General features: G+C 33.3%; 1 protein-coding gene across 3 annotated transcripts in view; it reads right to left on the minus strand.

Annotated features, from left to right (window-relative positions):
- JAK2 (Janus kinase 2) overlaps positions 1-26840 on the minus strand; it is a 91048-nt gene continuing 64208 nt past the window's right edge. For 2 of the 3 annotated variants that reach the window (XM_006918381.3, XM_015594502.2), the window contains exons 13-25: positions 25548-25682; positions 24291-24378; positions 21679-21806; positions 20772-20910; positions 18967-19118; positions 18664-18814; positions 17805-17941; positions 15429-15618; positions 14704-14828; positions 14365-14537; positions 3389-3506; positions 1743-1856; positions 650-1454 (exon numbers count right to left, since the gene is read on the minus strand). In XM_006918381.3, the coding sequence (XP_006918443.1) occupies positions 1347-1454; positions 1743-1856; positions 3389-3506; positions 14365-14537; positions 14704-14828; positions 15429-15618; positions 17805-17941; positions 18664-18814; positions 18967-19118; positions 20772-20910; positions 21679-21806; positions 24291-24378; positions 25548-25682 (1758 nt within the window). In that variant the 3' untranslated portion in view covers positions 650-1346. Of the gene's footprint in view, positions 1455-1742; positions 1857-3388; positions 3507-14364; positions 14538-14703; positions 14829-15428; positions 15619-17804; positions 17942-18663; positions 18815-18966; positions 19119-20771; positions 20911-21678; positions 21807-24290; positions 24379-25547; positions 25683-26840 lie in introns of all 3 variants that reach the window. The other variant, XM_015594501.2, reaches the window with a different exon arrangement.

Here is a 26840-nt window from a genome sequence, read left to right on the forward strand (position 1 = left end):
TACCATTGAAAACAGTTTTCATTTTACTAGAATATGAAGTACTTTAACCTTTGTATAAATAACACAATAAACCCCACTATATTTCAGGTATGATGTCTAAAATGAAGTAGCACTTCATTCAAAAAAATAACAGCAGCAACAAATAACCCTTTACACTTCATTGAAAATATGTATACTCACATTTTTCTGAAAGTCGTGCATTACGAATTTCCTACTGGCATTCTTGAATAAAATAACAAGCATATTTTTCCTCATTTCTCCCTTGTGTATAAGAATCTCTAACAAAAGGAAATTTCTGTGACTACAATAAATTTCTGAAATCCCTAAAATACAGTCTTTAGAAAAAAAATTTCTAACCCACTACGCATTTTAATAAGTTTATACATTTTAAAAATATTATATTTTGACTTACACATAAATTTAATGCATGACCATAGGTCCCAGGGATTGAAGAATCTAGTTGGCAGCCAACAGCACAAGAAATGACAATATTCTTGCATTCATAATCTCATAATTTTAAAAGAAAGCTATTCACCATAGTCTTAGAAAAACTTAGAGATAGTTCTATTTAAAAAAACACATTCACCACAAACAGATACAAGGGAGAAGGGAGACAAATAAGAAAATAGATTGTTACAGCTTTGTAAACTTGTTCCATTTCAAAATGTATTCTTTAGAGTAAGAGAGATTTCCTATACAAATAAAACATTTGTTCCCTTTTCTTTGAAAAATATTTACAATACATAAAACTGCAAGTTAAAAGTATATACTGTTTATATTGTTAGCCAGTGATATAGGTGAACAAGGACACAAAGGTGCTTATTCAATTATCTGAGCATCTTAATTTGTTTGTATGGTGAAGTTATTGTAGATCAACTATGGAAAAACTAAAAAAACACTATTAATGAATACCAGCCCTTGTGTAAAATATCACACAAAATGCCAAGGTATTGTACATTCACTGTAGTAAAAACTGTACATATGCATTCTGTGCATTTTTAACATTGCAAAATCTATATTACAATTTTTTCATTTCTCAAAATTGAGTTGAAAAGTCTATTGTTTTTCTTTTACCAAAGAAAGATGATGTTAATTGACTGATTAGGTTCATAAAACTTTTTACAAAATTCTTTGCTAAGGACTTTTCATCAATTTCTTTTACTGATTTCCTCATGAAGAAAAACTCACTGAACTTTGAAAGTTTTGAGCACATTATTTCTACATCTTCGCTGGCTAGCATCATGATATACATCATAATGATATATGTAATAATAGTCCACAGCAATGTGAAATACAAAACTTTGTTCTCTAAATCTATTTTAATCTCAGAGTGAAATTCATTTCTTTTATCCAGCCATGCTGTCCCTTATTTGATCAACTCGAAGAGCGAGGTGTCTGAAAGAGGGGCGTTGATTTACATTATTGTTCCAGCATTCTGTCATGATTACATAAATCTGTAAAAGAGAAAATAAACCAAAATGACAATGAACACAAGTGCCATCTTTCTTTTTTCAAAGTGCCATCTTTTATTTGGTGGAAGACATGAATGAGGAACTCCCAATTCATTTTCCTACACAGGTATATGTCATGGCTATGGCTAGACCCACAGTCATATGATTATGCTATTTATCTAAAAGCTCATCAAGTAAATTTCATAAAGTGACCTGAAATCTTTCTTTAAAAATAGAAAAAAAAAAGCTGCATGATTATTGTGGATAGAAAAAAAAAAGTATTTTTGTCACCTCATCTGGGCATCCATCTGGTCTTGGTAATCTTCCATTATTCTTCAGGAGTTCTATCAAATGAAATACAATCATCTGCCCTTGTTTGTCATTGCCAATCATACGCATGAATTCCTGAAACATAAATTCACTTTTCAATGAGATTTTTTCTGGTACATTTAATCTGAAGCAGAATTCTTTCTCAACTTCTTTCAGAAAATGGGAAAAATTCTGTATATGTATGTTTTCTTAAATGTTTGAAACCTTTTAAAAACAGACATTTTAAGGATCAAAAACTTCCTTTCAGTCATATTTCAAAACAGACTGTTAAATGTAGAACCTCTATAATGCCATTTCCATAACTGTAACATATTCAACACAAATTCCTTGAGCAAAGCCCAAAACAAGTGAAAATACAGTCACATTTTTTTGGTTGTTATTGCCTTAACATGTCATATTACATTTCAGTTGAAATAAAAACTTGAATGTAAAAGAGGACATAATAAAAAGAAAATGCAGAATGAATATTTAAGCATAAATGCAACAGAGAGAAAACATTCATATGTTAAAAATTCATAAAATGAAAGTCTGAACTATAAGCTAGAAAGATATTTATAATATATTATTTATTTAAATATAGAGAGCTCTTTATAAACTGGTAAGAAAAATTACCAATATAAAAATGAGAAAAGCACATGAGATAATACACATACACCTAATATGTATTTAATCGCACTAATAGGAGATATGCAAATTAAAATCAATAGAACTTCTCTCCTATCAATTTGGCAAAACTATGTAAAAATATAATGGTCAATACTGTCAAATGATGAAATGTACACATCCTATGTACTGCTATTGAGAGTGTAATCTGGTATAGCTTTTCTAGATAACAATTTGAAATAATCAAAAATCTTTAAAAGAGTTCATAACCTTTCACTTATAATTATCCTTTTATTCTAAGGTGACAATCAGAGATAAACATAAGTATTTATGTATAAGGATGCTCACTATGTTAATTGAAGTGTTACTTAAAAAATTGAAAAATAAAAAATAATTGCCCAGAAATTATATCCTTATGATGAAATGCTACCCAAAAGTTAAAAGTCATATTTGCTGTAGATATTTAATAACATAGAAATATATCTATGCTATAATGCTTAATGAAAGTATAGGATAGCAAGCTGTATAGCATAACCTATATTTTATAAAAGAAATATTTAAAATTAAATTTCACTTTTACATATAAAATTAAAAGCAGCCTGGAAGAAAACACCACAATATTAAAGTAGTTATCTCTGAGTAGCTGAGTTAGAGATGATTTTTATTATCTTTTTCATACTTTCTTATATTAAAAAAAATTCTACAATGAACAAGAAAAAAAATACTTTAGAAGGTTTATTTTAAATTTTGCAATAATTCATAGAATGAATGAGTTTATGGATTTACTAAGAATAATATTCAGAGAATATACTAAATAATACTCCAGCCCCCCTTCTGAAAATTCAAATTAATTTAATAAATAAGTTTAGGGTTATTTTACTGGATTTCTTACAAATAAGAAATAAGAGGCTCTAAAACGAGCCTTAAGCTTACTATTATTGTTTGGAAAAAGCTTTTCTCATGTTATAAAAAAAAAGTTGAAAGTAAATAGAAAGCACACTAACCGCTGGAGGACTTTTACTCTTCTCAATATATGTGAAAAGTTCATAAAGAACTACTCCAAAACTCCAAACATCTGAGGCCACAGAAAACTTGCTCTCTGTCAGTGATTCTGGAGCATACCTGTAATATATATGGCACATTACTTGATATGCAACAGTTACTTGATATGTGAACACTTGATTTTACCTACATATCATTGGACTGAAAAAAAGGAAGGTGTAGATGAAAGGGTTAACATAGGAGGCATGAGGCTGCCATCCTCAAAAAGGCCTGGTTGCAATGTTGATACCTGACTGGTACCTGGGAACTCAGATTTCAGAAGGGTTTCTACAGTTCGCTAAATGATAAGAGTGGCTCGCTGTGCCTAAAATGTTTCTATAACAATATGGTTTGTACTGAACACCTGCTTTCCTTCTGGGAGTTTGGAATTTTACTATGTGCCAGGCAGAGAGTGCCTACATGACTAGTGTCAATAAAAACCTTGGGCAATGAGTCTCTAATGAGCTTTCTTGGTAGACAACATTTCAAATGTGTTGTCACAATTTACTGATAGGGGAATTAAGAGTGTCCCATATGATTTTACAGGAGAGGGATCTTGGAAGCTTGTGCTTGACTTCCTCCAGGCTTTGCCCCAGGCTCCTTTCCCCTTTGCTGATTTTGCTTTGTATCCTTTCCCTGTAATGAATGAATCATAGCCATGAATATGACTATGCTGAGTTCTATGAGTTCTCCTAGTGAGTCATCAAACCTGAGCATGGTTTTGGGAAACTCCAACACACAAAGGATAATTAAAATAAATTTAAAAAACTATTTTTTCTCTATAGGAAACACCAGGGTTAACTGCAAAGTACCTTCTAAGAACTAAAAAATAAGGTGCTCTTTGCAAGCTTTAAATTAATTCAGGTAAGTATCCTAGAGGGGAAAAAAATGGCTCTAAACTGGAGCAAGACTTGAATATATTAACATGCAAAAGAAAGAACCTATTAATCAGAGGGGTGTGATTATGAGAGGCAGCGCAGAAAACAGAAAGTCACAAGGGGAAATGATGTCATGTCTACTCAAGTATCAACATGATCCACACTATCCAAGGGAGAATTTTGGCCTATGGACTGTAAGTATCGTGGTTACATTGCAAAATTCATCCTTATGGAGGTCAGTGGCAGAGATCTGTTTTAGACTGATGAGATTAAAAATATAAATTACATAAATTTAATCTGTCCTTCAAAACTCAGTTTAAATTTACTCGCTTCCGCAAATCCTTCTGACTACTCAGCTCTTCTTAATGACCTATCTTATGCTACAGAATTTCTGTACTTGAAGTCCATACAACACAATTAACTACGTAACGCTATATTCTTTTTATATTTAGTTTTTTAAAAAACTTTACATATTTGTTATTTTTAAATGAATGTAAATTTTATCCTGCAAATGGAATATTATTCTTTCGAAGACAGTGTTACTCATCCAACCATTACAAAATATTCTCTTCCTTTGGTTTTCATGAAGACACTTTGTAATTTCCCCCCTCAACTCCAATGCTGTTTTTCTCTCTCCTACCATTTATAAAAGGATACATACAAATCCAAAAAGAAAAATAAATAATTCTCCCTGTTGGAAATGAGGGAAAAGACTCTTCCTCCTCTTTCCTTAAAGCATTTACTTTAGAAAACTTATAATTGTAAACTCTTTCTTTCTAAATGTATGTAAATTTTTAAAAAAGCTTTTGCTTTAAAGCCTCTTGCCAGCTTTAAGATCCAGGAATATCTTTCTCAAGAACCCGGGAACCATCTTTTTGGAATATAATCATCAAGGAAGATAGTATCCCTATCTTCCCAGTTTCTGTGGGAGGGTAGGAACCTATCTTCAGCAGGTGCCTCTTTCCAAGTTATAAAACTATCTCCTGTCTTAAAGACATGAGAAGTTTGTTTTTCTTTTGATAAAGTCAATCAACTAACACAGACAGTGACTTCAATTATCCAATAAATTTAAGATGAACTCCATGTGACAAACAGTTATGTCAAGTCCTCTCACCTGAGGACTTGCTATTGTTTATCTTAAGAACATTTATGTAATGGGTTGAATTTGCTTGGCTACATAAAAGGGTAAGATTTCTTTCTCTCTTTGCCATCTCCTCTCGTTGATTACTTCTAATGCATATTATATTACTTTCAGGATTAATGCTTATTCAGAAATAAAACTGTTTTCTTTATCTTCTATTTTTGTAGTTAGGTTCTGGGTTGGAAGGTGATTTAGTTTTTAATTATATTTCCCCAACACTTTCCCTTCTTTTCTCCATCCTTTAAATGTGGGTTTCCCCAAGGTTCCATCATCAGATCTCCTCTATGTCAAAAACTTTCCTTTCACTTAGGTAGTATCATCCACCTATATGCTAAAGTCTCCTAAATTTATAACATCTTTGACCTTTCTTTTGTGCTTCAGACTTACTGAACATTTCCATATTAAAGTTCTACAGGCAAATAGAACTCCACTGCCACCTTTCCAAAACCTGCTTATTATTTCACTTTCCTTATGCAATGAATTGCATCACAATCTAATTGCCCAAGCTGGAAATCTTAAGAATTTTTTTTTTTTATTATTAGTTTCAAGTATACAGTACATTGGTTAGACATTTATATAATTTATGAAATGATCACCCTGATTACCCTATCTTCCCTCTGGCTCTACACATAGCCATTACATTACTGCTGACTGCATTCCCTATGTCGTGCTCCCCACCCCCATGACCACCTATCAACTACTAATTTGTACTTCATTTTTTAAAAAAATTGTACTTCTTTAATCCTTCATAGCTTTCTCTCAGCCCCCCTCACCCCCCTCCCCTCTGGCCATCACCAGATTGTCCTCTATAGTTGTTTGTTTTTGATTAGTTTATTCTTTTTATTCCTTAGATTCCACATATAAGTAAAATCGTATGGTATTTATCTTTCTCTGTTTGACTTATTTTGCTCAGCATAATAACCTCTAGATCTATCCATGTCATTGCAAATGGTAGGATTTCCTTTTCTGTATAGCTGAGTAATATTCCATTGTATATATGAACCATAACTTCTTTATCCAATTGTCTGTTGATGGACATTTAGGTTGCTTCCATATCTTAGCTATTGTGAATAGTGCTGCCATAGGGATGCATAAATCTTTACAAATTATTGTTTTGGTTTTCTTTGGATAAATTCCCAGAAATGCAATTGCCAGGTCAAAAGGTAGATCCATTTTTAATTTTTTGAGAAACTTCTAGACTGTTTTCCATAGCGGCTGTACCAATTTGCAATCCCACCAACAGTGTATAAGCGTTCCCTTTTCTCCACATCTTTGCCAACACTTGTTCTTTGACTTATTTATGAAAGATATTTTGACAGGTGTGAGGTGAAATGTCATCATGGTTTTAATTTGCATTTCTCTGAAGATTAGTGAATTTGAGCATCTTTTCATGTCTATTGGCCATCTGTATTTCCTCTTTGGAGAAATATCTGTTTAGTTCTGCCATTTTTAAATTGGATTGTTTGAATTCTTTATATATTTTCGATATTAACCCCTTATTAGATGTATCATATTCGATTTCATTAGTGGTAATCGATTGGTTCAGATTTTGTTTCTTCTTGGCTCAGTCTTGGGAGATTGTACGTTTCTAGGTATGTGTCCATTTCTTCCAGATTGTCCAATTTGTTGGCATATAATTGCTTATAGTATTTTCTTATGGTTCTTTGTATTTCTGTGGATTCTATAGTTAGTTCTCTTTCATTTCTGATTTTTTTGAGTCCTCTCTCTTTTTTCCTTGATGAGTCTGGTTGAAGGTTTATCGATTTTGTTTACCCTTTCAAAGAACCAGCTCTTGGTTTCATTAATCTTTTGTATTGTTTTTCTAGACTCTATTTCATTTATTTTTGCTCTGATTTTCATTTCCTTCCTTCTACTCACTTTGGGCTTTGTTTGTTATTTTTTTCTAGTTTTTTTACTTGTAAGGTTAGATTGTTTCTTTGAGCTTTTTCTTGTTTCTTGAGGTAAGCCTGTATTGCTATGAATTTCCCTCTTAGGACTGCTCCTGCTGTGTCTCATAGATTTTTGAGTCATGTTTTCATTTTCATTTGTCTCTAGGTATCTTTTGATTTTTTCTTTGATCTCAATGTTAACCCAGTCATTGTTTAGTAGCATGTTTTTTAGCCTCCATGTGTTTGTGTATTTTCCTCTTTTTTTCCTTGTAGTTGATTTCTAGTTTCATACCACTGTGATCAGAGACGACTGCTGATATGATTTCAATCTTCTTAAATTTATCGATACTTATTTTATAGCCTAACATGTGGTCTATCCTGGAATGTGCACTTGAGAAGAATGTATATTTTGCTGCTTTGGGGTGAAATGCTTTGAAAAATATCTATTAAGCTCACCTGGTCTAGTGTGTCATCTAAGCCCACTGTTTCCTTGTTGATTTTCTTCCTGGAAAATCTGTCCACTGGTGTCAGTGAGGTGTTAAAGATTCCTACTATGAATGGATGATGTCTCCTTTTATGTCGGTCAGTAATTGCTTTATATATGTAGGTGTTCCTATGTTGGGTATACATATGTTTACTAAGGTTATGTCTTCTTGATGTATTGATCCCTTTATCATTATGTAATACTCCTCTTTGTCTCTTATTATAGCCTTTGTTTTAAAGTCTATTTTGTAGAGAGTAATGTCAAAAGCATGGAGGAGTGAGGGATATTCCCAGATCTCTCCCCTTGAAACAACAATAAGCTGAACATCTAAAACTCAACAAATAATACCCAACCTGCACACAAGCATTCTGAGTGAGTGATATGTGTGTAAGAGCTTCAGAGGTCAGAACCGCGGGAGTCGAGTGCAGGGTTAGATTTAGAGGAACAAAGACGCTGCCTCACACAGCCAGAGCTCCCTGCAGGAGTAAGGGAAGGGGAGAAACTGCAGCAGGTTCCCCGAACAGCTCTGTCTAAAGGATCAGTGAGTTTTATACAGTGGATTCCAGAGATCAGGGCAGAAAGCAGAGTGGGAACTAAGTGCGGTGGTGCAACGACTGTGTCTTAGCAGCCACTGTTGTGAAGCGAGAGGCTGAGACACGGAGACCAGCAACAACCCTATCCACCAATCCAGAACACAACCTCCCTCCACCCTATATCCTCCACGACCTAATACCGCGGAATCCCAGGGGAATTTGAGTAAATGGTACCGAAATAAAATCCACACTTGGTACCACTGGCGGGTTGGGATAAAGGTTAGCCTATTATGACTAGAATATTTAATATACCAGAGAGAAAAAAGGCATTATTAGCCTCAAAGCAGAGATCCAACAAGCTTGGACATCACCTACTGGAAATCAAAAGAAAAACACCTTCTAATCAACAGGCTAAAAAGAGACCTCTACATACTAAATCTTTCTGGGGGGGAAAAAAAAGCAGAATAACACTCTAATGAATGCCTAGGCAGAGATATAGTCCACCAAACACCATGAACAACCAGGGTGACAAGGCAGCTCAGAAAGAAAGAAAAAAATATCTCCGGAAAATAAGCTTAAAGACATAGAAATATGCAACTTAAATGACAGAGAATTCAGGATTACACTTCTCAAAAAAACTCAATAGGATGCACAATAATTCAGATCAACAATTCCAACAACCCAGGGAAAAAAAAAAAAAAAGATCAGCAAATGTGTTTTTTAGCAAAGAGATTGAAACCCTAAAAAAGAACCAAATAGAACTTCTGGAGATGAAGAACACATTAAGAGATGAAGAGTAAAACAGCAAACAGGAAATAGAGCTGACCAAATGGAGGAATGAATCAGTGATATCAAAGACAGAAATTTAGAAATAATTCAGAAGGAAGAAGAGAGAGACTGAAGAATGAAAAATAATGAAGAGAAATACAAGAACTAGTTGATACCATCAGGAAAGGCAACATAAGAATAATGGATATACCAGAAGGAGAGGAGAAGGAGAAGGGATTAGAGAGCATAGTTGGACAAACAGTTGATGAGCATTTTCCAAATCTAAGGAATGAGCTGGAGCTTAGAATCCAAGAAGCTAACAGAACACCCAATTATCTCAATCCAAAAAGGCTTCTCCAAGACACATTACATTAAAATTATCAAAAATTAATGACATAGAATTCTCAAGGCTACCAGGGAAAAGACAGTAGCCTAAAAAACTCATTAAACTATCTTCAGACTTCTCAGCACAAACCTTACAAGCAAGAAAAGAGTGGAACCAAATATTCAAACTATTAAATGAAAGGAATTACCAGCCAAGAATAATGTATCTAGAAAAGCTTGCTTTTAGATATGAAGGAGACATAAAGACATTTACAGACATACAAAAGTTGAAGGAATTCTCCACTATGAGGCCTGCATTTCAGGAAATACTGAAAGGGGTCAGCCCACCTGAAACAAATGACAAAAAAACATGTAACTATGAGTAAGACAACTAACAGGCAGACAGAAGCAGGATAGTGCAACCCTTATTAAGAACAGGGTATTACAAGCTTAAACAATGAGAACTGCTATTGAAAGTTAGAAATGAATGTTCAGCATACACAGGGACAATCTGAGACAATAACAGAAAAGGGGAGAAATCAAAGATCCAAATTGGCAAAGAGGAATGGAGATAAGGCATGCTTAGAAGAAAATGAACTACTGTATGTTTATATATAGCTATTCTTTACATATTCTTAATGGTTATCACACACCAAAGATCCAGAACTGAGGTGCATAACACAAAACAAGAAGGAACAGAGGGAAAATCCATAAAACCCCACCAAATGAAAATAGACTGAAACGCAAGGACAGGAAAACACCAAGCTACCAGAAAGCAAAAGATAAAATGGCTATAGGAAAACCTCTTATTTCAATAACCACCCTAAATCTAAATAGACTGAACTCACCAATAAAAAGGCACAAAGTTGCAGAATGGATCGAAAAACAAAACCCAACTATAGGCTGCCTTGAGGAAACACATCTCAGTTCTCAGAGTGAAAGAGTGAACAATAATAATCTAAGCAAATGACACTCAGAGAAAAGCAGGAGTAGCAGTACTATATTGAACAAAATAGACTTCAAGATAAAAAAGGTAAAGAGAAATACTGAAGGACACTTCATAATGATAAAGGGAATCATACACCAAGAACGCGTAATACTTATTAATATCTATGCTCCCAATCAGGGATCCCCGAAATATATAAAGCAATTACTAACAGAACTAAAGGGAGAAACTGACCCAAACACTAGCATAGTAGGGGACCTAAATTCCCTAGTATTGGATATGGACAGATCATCTAAACAGAAAATCAATAAGGAAATAACATCCTTAAATGACACATTAGACCAACTAGACATAATTGGCATTCCTAGTCTTCATTCCAAAACAGCTGCTTATACATTCTTCTCTAGTGCACATGGAACATTCTCAAGGATTGACTACATGCTGGGACACAAAACTAGCCTCAACAAACATAAGAGGATCAATATTATACCAACCACATTCTCTGATCATAATGCTTTGAAGCTGGAGATCAACTGTAAAAAGAAAGCAGGAAGAACCACAAATACATAGAGATTAAACAACATGCTACTGAAGAATGACTGGATCATAGAAGAAATAAAAAGAGAGATCAAGAGCTACATAGAAACAAACGAGAATGATAGTACAACTTTTGGGACACAGCCAAAGTGGTAATAAGAGGAAAGTTCATATTGTTAAAGGCCTATCTTAAAAAAACAAAACAAAACAAACAAAAAACAACAAGAATGAGCCCAAATAAACAACCTAACAGTTCTTCTTAAAAAAAACTGGAAAAAGAACAAATGAAGCCTAAAGTCAGAAGGAAGGAAATAATCAAAATTAGAGCAGAATTAAATAAAATTCAGAACAAAAAGACAATAGAAAAGATTAATGCAACAAAGAGCTGTTTCTTTGAGATTGATAAAATTGACAAACCCCTGGCTAGACTCACTAAAGAAAAAAGAGAAAAGACACAAATAAAACCAGGAATGAAAGAGAAGTTACGACAGACACTGCAGAAATCCAAAGGATCATACAAGAATACTAAGAAAAATTATATGACACCAAATTTAATAACCTAGAAGAAATGGACAAGTTCCCAGAAACATACAACACCTTCCTAGACTGAATCAAGAACTGGAAAATCTAAATAGACTAATCAGCAGTATGGAAATTGAAACAATCATCAAAAACCTACCAAAATGTGAAAGTCCAGGACCAGATGGCTTCACCAGTGAATTCTACCTAACATTCTAAGATTTAATACCTATTCTTCTCAAATTCTTCCAAAAAATAGGCGAAGGCAATACTGCCTAACTCATGAGGCCAATATTACTCTGATACCAAAACCAATATTACTCTGAAACATAAAAAAAGAAAACTACAGACCAGTATCTCTCATGAATAGAGATGCAAAAATCCTAAATAAGATACTAGCAAACCAAATACAACAACAAATTAAAAAGATCATACACCATGATTAAGTGGGCTTCAACTCAGGGGCACAGGGATGGTTTAATATATGCAAATTGATTAATGTGATACACTACATAAACAAAATAAATAAGAATCATATGATCATATTAACAGATGCAGAAAAAGCCTTTGACAAGATACCACATCCATTTATGATCAAAACCCTTAATAAAATAGGTATAGAAAGAAAGTACACCAACATAATAAAGGCCATATATGAGAAACCCTCAGCTAACATACATAATGGTGAAAAACTAAAAACACTTCCTCTAAGATCAGGAACAAGACAAGGCTGTCCACTATCACCACTGTTACTCAGTGTAATATTGGAGGTCCTAGCGAGTGCAATCAGGCTAGAGAAAGAAATAAAAGGCATTCAATCAATTAGGAAACGAAGAAGGCAAACTGTCACTATTTGCGGAAGATATGATTATTTCTATAGAAAACCCTAAAGACTCCACAAGAACTACTAAAAATAATAAACAAATACAGTAAAGTTTCAGGATACAAGATCAATGTTCAAAAATCCATAGCGTTCCTATGCTCTAACAATAAATTGTCAGAAAAAGAAATGAAAAAAAAAATTCCTTTTGCAATTGCAACAAAAAGAATACCTAGGAATTAACCTAACATGTGAAGGACCTACATAATGAAAACAATAAGACTCTATTAAAAGAAATTGAAGAAGACACAAAGAAATGGAAAGATATTATGTGTTCTGGGGCCTGGGGCAGTTTAACAGAAAGACTAGTGCGCCTCACAGCCTGACTCCCTGTCACTTGCCTATAAGACTCCACAACTTGAAGAGCCTCTAGGTAATACTCGTGTTGGTGGTGCAGAGACCCAGGGAGTCACCTAGATATACTGAGATATCCGCCTGCCACTGGAGTATCAGTTTACATGCCAGTGCTGTCTCTGTGGATCCCTATAAAAGTCTCAGATCACAGCAAAGCCAGCCGCTGCCCACCTTGGTCTGCAAACATTCAAGATCTGTTCGAGAATTACTGAAGCTTGTGGGCAAGGGTTTGTGCCTGCCACCAAAAGTTCTCCCAGATGCAAGGGCTTTGCATGGGCCACACAAAGTGAGAGCTATAGTTTGCTATTGAATTCATGCCCCTAAGAAAGCACAGGATGGGACTAGGTTGCCTGGAAACAGTCTTGCCACAGGTCATTTGTGGAGTAGGTGGGGCCCTGTCTCAGTGAGGCACAGGGCTATCAGGTCTGAATAGTAGCAGATTTGCTGCCAGTTCTGGGACTGTGGGCTCCAACAAAAGTCACATATTACTACAAGACCTTCTGAGATGGGCCCTCAAATCCCTGTGATCTGTCCAAGTGATACTGTATTTTATGCTGGCTCAATGATCTACCTGCCACTGTTTTCCCCCAAATTTGCACACTGTGCTAGCTGAGGTCTGTTGCCTATGCAGAATGCACAACCCCGGAAAGGGGCAGGGAAGGGGCGGCTGCCTGTGGGCACTTTGTGAATTGGTTGGGGCAAGATCTCAGGAAGACAAATAACATCTTAGTATTATTATGAAAATACTTTTGACATCACAGAATCCCTAAAGCAGATGCCAGAGGTCTCCACACTTTGAGAATTGCTGTTCTCCATCAAAAGTAGAAGTATCTTCCTAAAATGTAAATCCTACCATGGTATTCCCCTAGATAAAGCCTCTAATTTCCCACTGACAAACTGTTTACTGAATAAAGTCTGAACTCATTAACATGGTGTATGTACAGGGCTCGATACCACTCCCATTCCAATTATTTCCTGTTCGTTCTGTAATCATGCCATTTACTTGCAAGCCCAATTCCCTTGTTCTTGTTTTCCTCATGAAATGCCCTTCCTCTTTGTCCGATAAACTTAAAAAAAGTTTTTTAACAATTACTTTCTTTTCTTTTTATTAAAGTATAGTTGACATATAATATTATGTGTTTCAGGTGTATAACATAGTTATTCAGCATTTATACACCTTACAAAGTGAATACTGAGATAAATCTAGTAACCATCTGTCACTATACAAAGTTATAATGATACGACTGACTATATTCCTTATGCTTTACATTACATTCCTGTGATTTATTTTATAACTAGAAGTCTGTACCTCTTGTTCCCCTTAACCTTCTTCACCCATCTCCCTATCTCCTACCCCTCTAGGGTATTATGCTAAGTGAAATAAATCAGACAGAGAAGGACTTGATATAACATGTAGAATCTAAAATACCTTGACCTTGAGCAAGCTATTTAACCTATCAACAATTCAGTTCTCTCATGCTCAAGATGAGATAATCCAAATTCTCTAAGGGTTGTTATGAGGATTAAATGAGATAATCCACAAAATGCATTTAAGCCCAGTATAAGCATAGGATAAGTTTTTGCTATAAATATAAATATATAAATGACAAACTATTAATAATAGTAAAAATAAAGGTTGAAGTTTGTGCCTTAAAGTTTTATTTTATTATACTAAAATATACTCACCAGAATATGGGACTTTCACCAGGTTCTTTCACTTTATAGTATTCTTTGTCTTGTGGCAAGACTTTGGTTAACCCAAAATCTCCAATTTTAACTCTGTTTTCATTCTCCACCAATATATTCCTTGTTGCCAGATCCCTGTGGATATACCTTTTTGTACCAAGATACTCCATACCCTATGGGTAAAATAACATTTTTCTTTCAGCTAGTTTTGTAAACATAAACAATTTAAAGTCTTATCTATGTATACTCCCTTAATTATCTATGAAAAACTAGAGGATTTCTTAACAATTAATTCAACATGCTTTCTTCATCTCTAACACATAGCCAGAATATCAGTACCTTGCATATTTGAGATGTGTACTGCAGAAGTTTTTTATGATCTATCCGTTCTTTATGCTTTTGAAGATAGTCTCGTAAACTTCCATATGGTAAATATTCCATAATTAATCTTAGGTTACGCCGGCCTTTTAACATACAAATGAAAACAGAATGTTTTACTATGCCATATTTTACTGATGAAATATTAGAAAACAACCATATACAGGTGACTTAAAGCATAAAAAAAATCTGAGTCTAAGAAGACAAAACTTTCATTATAAGTTAAAGATGATACCATAGTTAAGAACACAGGCTTTCCAAATGAAAGTTTTAAAAAGAAGCTTTAAAAATAGTTATGTTTTAGTCTTTTGTAACCCTTTATGAAAACCATAATAAGCTAATGAGAAAACTTCCTTTCTCCTCATCTTATATTGAACAAAAAGGATCTAATTTTAAAAAATTGTAAAGAAAATCTGAGCAATGATAATTTCTTTCTTTAAAAATGAAATTCATTTGGTCAGCTTAAGCAAGAATGATAACCATCATCCTCAGTGAAGAGAATGATCAACCAACTAGCCAAAGACTTCCTGTAGTTATAGCCCACCACCACTACCAAGCACAATCTCCAGTCTTCTCTCTGGTCACTGGTACATTATAAGTCCAGACCTTGAGGCAGTATATGTTTCTATTAACCAGGATGCCAAAGACATACTTGAGTTCAAAACAGGTTTCAACGGGCAACATACCAGCACTGTAGCACACTCCCTTGTACTTTACAATGTTGTCATGCTGTAGAGATTTAAGGATTTCAATTTCCCTTTCAAAATCTCTGAGGTGCTCTTCAGTGCTGTGCTGGAGCTTTTTCACAGCCACCACCTCCCCAGTGTTGTCTTGTAGAGGGTCATACCGGCACATCTCCACACTCCCAAAATTACCCTAACCAACACAGCACATTAGGATAGAAATCTTAACTTTTCTACACAAATACTAATAAATTCTAATTACAAAGGCAATTCTAATAGTTAGAATTGACAGACATCTCTAAGCTTACATTAGGCAACTTTCAGAACAAAAAAAGGAAATATTTCAATAGTTGGGTAGTCAATCAATATATTTAATTTCTTCAAAAGGAATTATAAGCTGAAATATAAACAACTACAAAAAGCATTTAAACACAAATCATGAACATTATTAAGACAACCTAAGGGACATGCCAGGGAATTTTTAAATTTCTATCACTAACTTCCAGGAAGAACTTTGCTTCTTCACAATATACCCTTTGACATCACTGTCAGTGAGCTGGATGGAGTATGGGTCTGTTATGGACTGAATACATATACTCCTAAAATTCATATGATAAATCTCTAACTCTCAACGTGGATGTATTTGGAGACACGGCCTGTGAAGAGGCAATAAAGGACAACTGAGGTCATAAGGGTCAGGCTTTAATCTGATAAGGTTGGGACCTTTATAAGAAGAGGAAGAAACATCAGAGCTCTCTTGTCACATGAGGACATAGCCAGAAGGTGGTCATATGCAAGCCAAGAAGACAGCCCTCACCAGCAACCAAACCCTACTAGAATCTTGATCTTGGACTTTCCAGCCTCCAAAAGTATGAGAAATGAATGTCTGTTGTTTAAGCCACTGTCTATAATATTTTGTTATGGCAGCCTGAGCAGACTAATACAAGATCTGATTTATTTGCTCAAGAAAGTAAATTTTTAGCCTCTAAGGATATTCCTACTTTTTTTTAAAAGGTCAGTCTTTAAAGAAATCTATTTTCTTTTTATTTAAGACTTATTATCTATATAGAATTGATAAGTTGATATAATACATTTAAAATTAAGATCTGGGTATTAATTAAATTAGCATATTTTGGATATTATTGCATTCTTAAAGAATAAAACAACATACTCCCTAAGGTGCAAGATTCTAAGTAACTATATTTCCAGTTGTATATTTGAAGTAAATTAAAAAAAAAATCTAGACCATATGAAAGCTCAAGTTAAATCTAATCATGTAGATCACATAGCAAGTGATGGCACTCCTGAGATTAGGTTATAAAAAGACTATGGCTTTCACCTTGGGTATTTGCTCTCAGCTGCCATGTTCTAAGGCAGCCCTGTGGAGAGGCCTATGTAAGTGAGCTTAGAAGCAGACATTCTGAGGCCTCTCAATAGCCTCTCAATGAGCTTGGAAGTAAATATTCCTCTAGTCAAGCCTTCAGATGAGACTGCAAAGTCTGGCTGACACCTACTAAGTTGCTCCCAGAACCTTGACTCACCAAAACAAGGTAATAATAAATGTTTGTTGTTTTTATTTGTTAAGTTTTAAGGTAATCTGTTATATAATAATAGATAACTAATACACCCAAATACCAAGACCATGTTTTTGCCATTGCTACATTCCTTGAAACATTCTTGAGAATATTTTACAAACACAGAACAGCAGCAAAATATTAATATAACTAAGCCAACACTTTACATAAACTCCCAAAGATGGATCAGAACATTTAGCTTAGATTCAAGGCCTAAGTGAGGCCTTCATAATGCACCCATGCCAAATCCAATTCATAAGATCACATGGCACAAAACTCTATACTAGCAAACTTAGGGGAAGAAAGAGAGCTTACCACTATAATTGAACCTGCCTTTCCTGGTATTCCTTAAAACATATAGGCTAAGCATGTCTGTGACCTTTTAGCAAACAGTTTCTGAACATAGTCCAGTCAACAACATCTAGCCTCTGAACAATCAGATTATTTCTCAGATGACTGAAGAAGCAAGTGAGTAGAAAGGCTTAGTTGTTCTTTTCTCTATTTCATAACCATAACGCCCTCTGCCAAGAAAGAGTCAAATCAACTAGGGAAATACTGCCTAATTTATCATCCTTTTGAAGATGTTCAACACACATTATATGTTAAAGGTTCTGAGAAGTTCTTCAGTAAAGATAGCTGTTTATTTAACAGCACTTCTCCAATATGACAACTAAACCTTTTTTCCATACACATTCCTTAAAATTTTGTGAAATGTAAACTTTAGAGAATCTCTAAATCCTTTTTATACTAAATAAAATGTTCTATGATTATACTTTAACTATTCAAAAAACTTCTGACATCTTACCTTGCCTAGTTGCTGCAGAAATTTCAAGTGTCTCTCTTCAAACTGTGTAGGGTCTCGGTCTTCAAAAGCACCAGAAAACCCCAGGGCACCTATCCTCATATTTGGTAGCATGTCATTTTCTGTTAATAGTTCATAATCTGCAGAAACACAGAATATTATAACCATAAGCTGGCAAATACTTTCTCTGGGTTAAACTGATATGTATTCAAGCTGACCAAAATTGGAATTAGTTAGAAATACTAAATATGAATTAATACAGGGCAACTCTTATAATTTAGATTATATTAATAGAAGCCTTTAATTATTACTCATAATATGGCAGGCTTTCAAGAAAGATTTTTGTAAAGAATAAATGATCACCTTCTGAAATAGGCAGTTTTAGTATTTATAAAGTAAGATTGTATTCTGACTTTAGTGAGAAGGCAGGAAGCACTGGAGTGAGGGTTAGACACATGCATATTCAGTTACATATTTTAAAAGAGAGGACAAACAAAAACAAATCTACTTCATGTTTAGAAAATCAATTATGAAATGCATGTAAACTAGTTTTTAAAAAGAGAAGTTTTTTTAAAAAGTCAAATAAGACAAATAAACTTCTATAGTATACTACTCATTAACTGGCAAACTAAAATTAGGTTACTGAAGGAGAAAAAGCCTTTTCAGAAAATGAAAAGACTGCTCAATCAAGGAGACGAGAATATGTATAAAGTAGGAAAATTCATGTGAACATAAGAAATTAAGAAGGTCTAAAAGACATCAAGAACTTCTTAGAAGGGATTACAAAATTAGTAAAGATTTATTAAATACAATAAAAAAGATAGCTGGAGAATCAGTAAGATTGCTCCATCGATATACATACCTGGAGTAAACAAACTATTAAGATCTCGTATAATGGCTCTGAAAGAAGGTCTAAAATCTGGTTCATAATCCATACAATTATTAATAAGATTTGCTAATTCTGTCCACTTTGGTGCAGGAAGCTGGTGCCTATCTTCATAAAACTGTAGTTTCTATAAGTAAAGAACCACATATTGAGAATAAATTGTATAATGCTGTATCAACCTTCTTTTTAACATTAGATGGGCTAAAAAATATAAAATCATGTGAAGTAAATGTCAAGGATTATAGAGTAATTCCAACTCCACAATCTGTATAAACTTACTCTTTGAGAATCCAAAGCACTGAGAGGCTTATCTCCTCCACTGCAGATTTCCCACAAAGTGGTACCAAAACTCCATTTGTCTGTTGCCAAGTTTAGACTTTTAGGATTTTCAATGCATTCAGGTGGTACCCATGGTATTCTCTCTTGAAGAACTTTTAAATGATAGGAGCAAAGTATGGTTAAATAGTTCTTACAAGTAAACAATTCTTTTATATGCAAATCATTTTCAAACTGATGTGTTTGGGGGGTGGTGTGTGCACATGCAAGTGCATGAACATGCTTCAGAGCTAGAATGGACCTTTGAGATCATCTAATTCAATATTTCAGCTTTAACAATGACAACATTGAGATCTATAAAGAATGAAAAATTTGCTCAAAGGCATACAATTTGTTAGTAGCACAAAGAGATTAGAATCCTGTACAATAAATCCTGGATTGACTCAAATTCTTTTCATTAAATCATAGTGTCTTTCTACCCCTTCCTATTAGTTCTACATTCAAAAAAATTATTTTCCATAAAATTTTTCCTAAAATTACTTCTTGATATATATATTTTTTACTTCTTTACAATGTGTAAGAGGTAAAGGTAAAGTAAGCATCATTCCAAGCAGTTCTCATGATTCAAGATTCAAGAGCAGTGGCAGTTCTAATTTGTAAATGAAGAAATGAAAACCAACAGGCAGTAGGTAACCAAAGTATTCTGGGTACGGAATTAATATACATAGGTTCTGCTAAGATCATGGAATTTCCCAAGTAAAGTTTCTGTGGTCTTTGACCTCATCAGAAAAAATCGTATTCAAGGAAGGAGGGAGCACTTTAACCCTACCTTCTGGTATCTCTGAGACATAGACAGGTGGATAGGTAGAAAAGTAGGTAGATAGGTAGATAGGTACATAGATAAGATATCCAAAATGTACCTTTTGTAAGAATGAAGGATAATCTGTTGTACCTTTTGGTATATTTTGGTAAAGCAATATAAATATTTTTGCTGTATAATTAAACAGGTGCCTTTCTCCTTCACCATATGAATACATTTTCTCCTTCTTCGCCTCCCATTCCAAATGGTAAAATTTCACCGAGCACCAAATCTAAGATTCTATAACTTTTTCTGCTCTATTTTCTCTGTCTTTACTGTCAGATAAGCCATCAAACTTATGTACTATTGGCTCAAATAGGATACCATGCATCAATGCACAAAAGTTGATCAATTTTGATTCTAAATTTGGAACATTCAATTAGAGAAATTAGCTAAGATGATGAAATAGAATTGCAACATTATTTGGACCAAAAGAACTCCTCTCAAATATCTGACTGAAATTTTCATGTTAAATGACTGTGTTAAATAGGTTAAGAAACACAAAAGGTTTTTTTGTTTTTTTTTTTTTAAAGTTTTTAATCAGAATTAGCTGATGAAATAAGGTCTCAAACTAGATAAACATATCTTCTCAAATTTTTATTTAGTGACTAAGGAAAGAAAAATTCAGAAGATTTACTTAAGGTTCAAAGAATTATATTAAAAAATTTCACTTTAAAAATGAATAAAATCTGATCTTCCATACGTAATTAGCAATTAAAACTGCTTTGAAAAATTATTTTACAGTCCCTAGCAACATGCTTATAAGAAAGGAGAAATGGACAGAGACTAGGACATAACTATAACATTTTACATTGCTAAAAATTGTACATAAATATTATTAATCAAGAATGTGTCAATATAATAGTTTGAGAAAAATTAACAACATATTTGTTATGCTGCTCTCCAAGTAAAGCTTAATAAAGTTAAATACGATCCTTGCAGAACTTACTGTCCTTTGGCAAAACTGTAATACTAATGCCAGGATCACTAAGTTTGATGAAAGGAGGATTTCCTGTCTTCCTGTCTTCTTCTCTGATAAGTAGAATATTTTTGGCGCACACATTCCCATGAAAAAGGGTTTTTTCTTCCTATTAAAGTTAAATGCACATACATTCAAATATCAAGCCATAAATATATGACCTCTTAATATGTCCAAGGCCCCAAAATGGATTTAAAGAAGAAAAATCGGTAAGACGTATTAATTAATAAACACTAATTTGGAAGCATGCTATGAGATAATAAAAGGAAATTTTATGGCAACACTGTACTTCCTGTTTTACAGTTGAAGTGACACAATGATCAATACTCATAATAAAACAAATACATTAAAACTATCCAATGTGACTTCACTTTCTAAAACAGATTTTAAATAGCATCTATTTCTAGGTGGTGGCTGACAGAAATAGTCTTTCTGTTCAGCAGCTGATTATAGGTGCATTCTGAGGGGTCTGATCATTGGCTGGCCCTCTGATATTATTCTTCTCCAGCAGTATTGCTTTTTTATTAGACATCATTTCTAATTGCCCACAAACAACCTAAAAAGGTACATCTTACAGGGATTCTCTGCTATCCATAGTTAGCATAATGTGTTTCTATATGTTTCTAAACCCAAGAGACACAAACTACCAATTGTCTATCAGCAACTGTAAGAGACTGATGAGATGACAAAACTTTTTAAGTGATTTTACATAAATAAATATATGCCTAAAATAATACCTTTCATCAACTAACAGAGATTATTCTAAATGACTCAGCATCCCTTTACAGATTGATTTCTGGTTCCCAGGTCAAGATCCTTTCTACAGTGCTCCAAAAGCTGAAACAAATTCTGATAAAAGGATATACTAATTACTTACTAGAAAATGCATGGCCCATGCCAACTGTTTAGCCACTTCAAGTTTCCATAATATATTTATAGAATTTTTATTCTTTTTCAAATATGTGTCTAATGATCCAAATTTCACAAACTCCTGAACCAGAATATCTGCATTAAAATATAATAATAATAAGGATCAAGTACACACACAATAAAAAATATATAATTTAAAACTTCTATAATATGTTTATAGTTATACGTGGGCATTATAAAAAAGAAATTAAACTGCATAAAGCTCAACTAATTCAAAGAAAGCTGAACAGCTATATACCATTTTATTTTAGGGTTTTAGTTTATTCACAACAGTGAGAAGTAGGACTAGAAACAATTTTATATATACAATATTATACATAATTATGTTATATAGTAATATATAACATAACATGCATTATAATGTTATATGAAGGTTATTATATATTTACATACATATAAAATTATATGTAATATAACATTATATACACATACACATATAAACAGAATATTAACCCATAGAATATTATTAGTGAATTATGGCTGTTTGGAAACAAATAAAAATTTCTCACATAGTTAATTTTTCTAAATGAAACTATTTAGACATTCAAAATTTCCCGAAATTCTTCTTCTATACAAAAAAATTAATAGCAACATCTATTCTGCTGGAAGCATAAAGGAGTTCGAACTGCAATCATCCTTTAATTTAAGCAGCAAAAAATTAGTGTTTTTTATTGCTTTATCTTTAAAACTATTTTAAAAATACTATTAAGATATATTTTGCCAGAGAAACAAGTGTTTGCTCCTAAAAACAGTAGTGACTGCCTTTAAGACACAGATAAAAATTCCCAATCCTGTTCGTATTGACCAAGTTCCTGAAAGCCAAGACTGTTTCTACATAAAGGCATGTTATTTAATAAAGTAATTAACTGGGTTTAGAGTTTATTTATAGTCATCTAGTAATAATTTGTAATACTTTAAGCTTAAGTTCTCAATTTCAAATTTGAATTTATTAAGGTCATTCTGTTGTTTCTAAAGTATAAATGAGAAAGGATTTTGGTTTTTAAAGTTAAAAGATTTTCCATCTTTTAACTTTAAAAACCACAAAAATTCAAATAAATATTTTAAGCATAGTATCATGGTAGATACTTTTAAAGAAATTCTGACAGACTCTCACATTGTAATTCATGTTAGTTGATGGCCCAGTAAATAACTATACTTCACACATGCCTATGTTTCATATATTTGGTTTAAAATGCATACTGTAGATCTAAATTCAAATCGTGATTCTGTTTTATCCAATATTAAAATTACTTTTCATTTGGTATATAACAACTGTTAGTATCAAAAGTTGCCTTTGGGCCTTGCTGGGTAACAAAACAAATTAAAGTTTTGCTTCCCATAGTTAATTTAGAGAACAATCTACATGTCAATAATTAAGAATTGACATATGTTACCCCGATACATTTAATTTCAAAAAAAAAAAATGACTGCAGGTAAATTTATGTTGGGGCAAGTGCCAAAAAAAAAAAAAAAAAAAGATCCAGGAGGGACAATGAACAGGAGGTTAATAAAACGTTTTTATGCGGCATTTAACACCTACTATGTTTCATAGATAATCAGACTGTCATATGTCCCATTATTTTATATGTCATAAAAGAAAAAAATTACCAATTAAACTGACATGCCATTGATTATATCACACTTCCCAATTTCAAATATTTTTAAGTGTGAAAAAAGTGCACCATAGAATCAGTGAAATAAGTATAAAAGCAAGTGTAAGAATTAGGATTATGTGCTCTAAAGACACTGTTTTCAAACTCTGTAAGGAAGTATAGTCTTCTTTTTTCCCCAAATGAAAAGTGATGAGAAAAATCAATAAATAAAAGAGATAAATACAGAACCACTCTGGTTGGTGGTGAGTGGGCAGAACTCTCCACGAACTACTGCATTTGATTTATTCTCATTTCATTATCCCTCTGAGATATCTGAGAGAAACCTCCAGATATGAAAACCTCTGCCTTTGAAAAGACTTCCTTTTTTCAAATATATATGAATGTGTTATTTAATCCATATTACTAATGGAAATGGGGAATTACATAGAAATTTTCTGAATATAAACTTTGTGAGTTTTTATGAACAGTCTAAATATAGGCATAGAATATATCTAATATCAACATCCAATCATTTCTGTCAGTTTCATTAAAAATTTAGTCTATATCATTTATATGCTTCGTCTTTAAAATTCCAAATAAATATGTACTATTTTGAGATGGCTAGTTATTCGAACGTTATGTTGAACCAGTCATAATTAATATTGTTATGGTAAACATAAAAGATTATATGACATTTGTTTACTATAATACTCTACTTTTTTAGCATTTTAACATAAGATATATTAACTGTTGTCTGCAGTTTAATTTCATTCATTGGTTTCTTTTTTAAGAAGACATAACTGAAAAGTTCTACAATGTTTTTGGTTTCAACAATATTTAATTTCTGTTAATTTATGGTTTATGTTGATACCTAACTATAATTCTGAAACTGAATTTTCTATATAAACAAAAATGGATGTTCTGAGAAAGGTATAACATTAACAAAAGGAAGCCAGACTTTACTTACTCTCCTCTCCACAGACACATACTCCATAATTTAAAACCAGATGCTTGTGAGAAAGCTGGCTCATCATACTTGCTGCTTCAAAGAAAGACTAAGAAAAAAGAAAACCATACAAAAGATGCAAAAGAATTACTGTTTGTGTCTATAAGTATTCATAGTTCAGAAAGATGCTCTTAGCCATAAGAGAAATACACTTTCTCCTATTCTCAGTAAAACTACAGATAAGGCTACAATATGCTTTGGTCCCCTTATAATGAACTTGCAACTGCAATCAACTTTACTTAATGCTAGAGTTCATTCCGAGAAAACCCCTAAGAAAGCCTGGAATAAGGAGACAGCAAAGAGAACAATAGTGGTACAGGGCAACGTGAAGGATGAAGATAAACAGACTTAGACCCATGGCACCTAGAGTAGAGAACAGAAGTACTAACAGAGGTAGATACCAGAGACAGGAATATGAGACTGCAGTAAATGGACGGGAGTTCAGATAACACTTCCTAAGGAATTAAGAATAATCTCTGTGCAGATAAAATATCATGACAACCATGTCGAGAGAGTTGCATGGTATTAACTCTAACTCAACTCAACTTTGACAAGAACTTCTGGCTATGGTTGTTGAGGATCACAATCACCAACACTGTGGTGTCCTAGATTAGAAAAACTCTTTGATTTGTATGGTTCACATCATCTTTCACTAACATCCTTTAAGAAATTGTACGTATCATAAATGCTTGTTATGTTATGTCTGGTGTTGGCTTGTTAGGCTAAGGACTCTAGCAACTGGCAGCTGGATTTCTGTGGTCTAGTATCTCTGGATGATGCCTGGAGTCATCCATATTTCACCTAGAATGTTTCTAAGTACAGTTCCTTTCAAACTTTTTTTAAGTAGATGAAATTGTGGAGGAAATCTGTAGAACCTATAAAGCTCAAAGAAGCCAAATTTGAAAACCACTGCCTTGGTATATGCAGAAATGTAGTAATACCTATAACACAATGCTAAAAGTAATTAGTTTGGAAATGTTATTAGAAAAATACTCCATAATTTTCTATAGCCCCATCAGAAGGTATTCTCAGAAAGGTCCTGTTGCATACATATGAGATCAAATCTTTTTTTTTTTACAGTAGAAAAGGAAAGTTTTATTAGAAGGGAAAGTACACTTCTAGACATGGAAGCAGGCCTGAGCAAGAGAAGCGTGGCTCAAAAGGCGTCAAATCTTTAAATATAATAAACTACATGAAATTCACAAAGAACATACATACCTCTGAATAGTTTCTATGTGCTTTATCCAGAACTTTTAAAAGGACTTCTGTTTCATGCAGTTGACCATAGTCTCCCACTTCTCTTCTTACACCTTTAAAAATTTTTGTAAAAGTGCCTTGGCCAAGGCTTTCATTCTTTAGAAGAAAAAAGGGAAAGAAAAGAATGAGTGAAGATGGAGAAAGATGTGGGAATTAGGAAATACATTCAATGACAAAGAGCTTTTAAAAAATCCATTAGCGAATATTTGCCTTACAAACTAAACTCAGATTTGAGATTCCAAATTAATTATATTCTGCTTCCTTACAGAGTAATAGAAGACAAAAAAAAAAAAGGATTAATAAAGTGTATTTTAGTTCCACTTTGTTCTTAAACCCTCTGAATTAGCTATAATTATCACTTTTTTTATAATAGTGTCAGTGTTTACCTACATTTATTTACATGTGAATCTTTCAATTGTTTGCCTTTCTTAATAGTGCAGTAGAAAGGCAGTACTCTATGGTCTGTGGACGCAGAATATCTGACTTGTTCCTTATTACTACCTTCTAGCGGTATGACCTTATACAGGCAATTTAATCTCTCTGTGCTGCAGTTACCTTGGTTTCCTCATCTGAGGGATGGGGATAATAACTATTTTTCCATAGGATTATTATGAACAATAAATGAATAAATACATGAAAGCACTTAGTAAAATGCTCAATAATTAGCTATTAATACTAATACTAATATTTCCTGCATATCCTTACATAATAATTGTTGAAAGCCTGCACTCTGAAGTAGCACTGCCTGTGTTCAAACTGAAGCTCTACTACTATTACTTTTGTAATATTAGGTTACCTGGGGACTCTTTGCTTCCTATTATTCACATGAGGATTCATGTCTTTACAAGTCTTGATAATTCAATCTATTGTCTCTTTATGGAACTCAGACATCAATTGGTCCTTCTCATTCTACTCTCCATGTCCCTTAATCTCTCTTTCACAATTTCCGTTTCTTTCTCCCTATCTGCTGCATCTAAAATTTTTTCAGATATACCTTCCAAATCACGAATTCTCTCTTCCACAATAAGTAATCTGCTTTCTAACCTTCCTATTTTGTTTTAATGCCAATGAATGTATTTTTCATGCTTATACTTTCTTTCTCTAAAACTTTTTGGTCTTTTTAAATAATTTCCTGTTTTTATCTCCATGTTTTCAACTTCTTTTATATTTTTAAATATGTATATGTATTTTATAATCTCTATCTGAAAAGTCTATTTTGGTATTTGTTGGTCTGCTGACCCTTTCTTACTCTTG

This window comes from Pteropus alecto, unplaced genomic scaffold (assembly GCF_000325575.1).
Source record: "Pteropus alecto unplaced genomic scaffold, ASM32557v1 scaffold95, whole genome shotgun sequence".
NCBI lineage: Eukaryota > Metazoa > Chordata > Mammalia > Chiroptera > Pteropodidae > Pteropus > Pteropus alecto.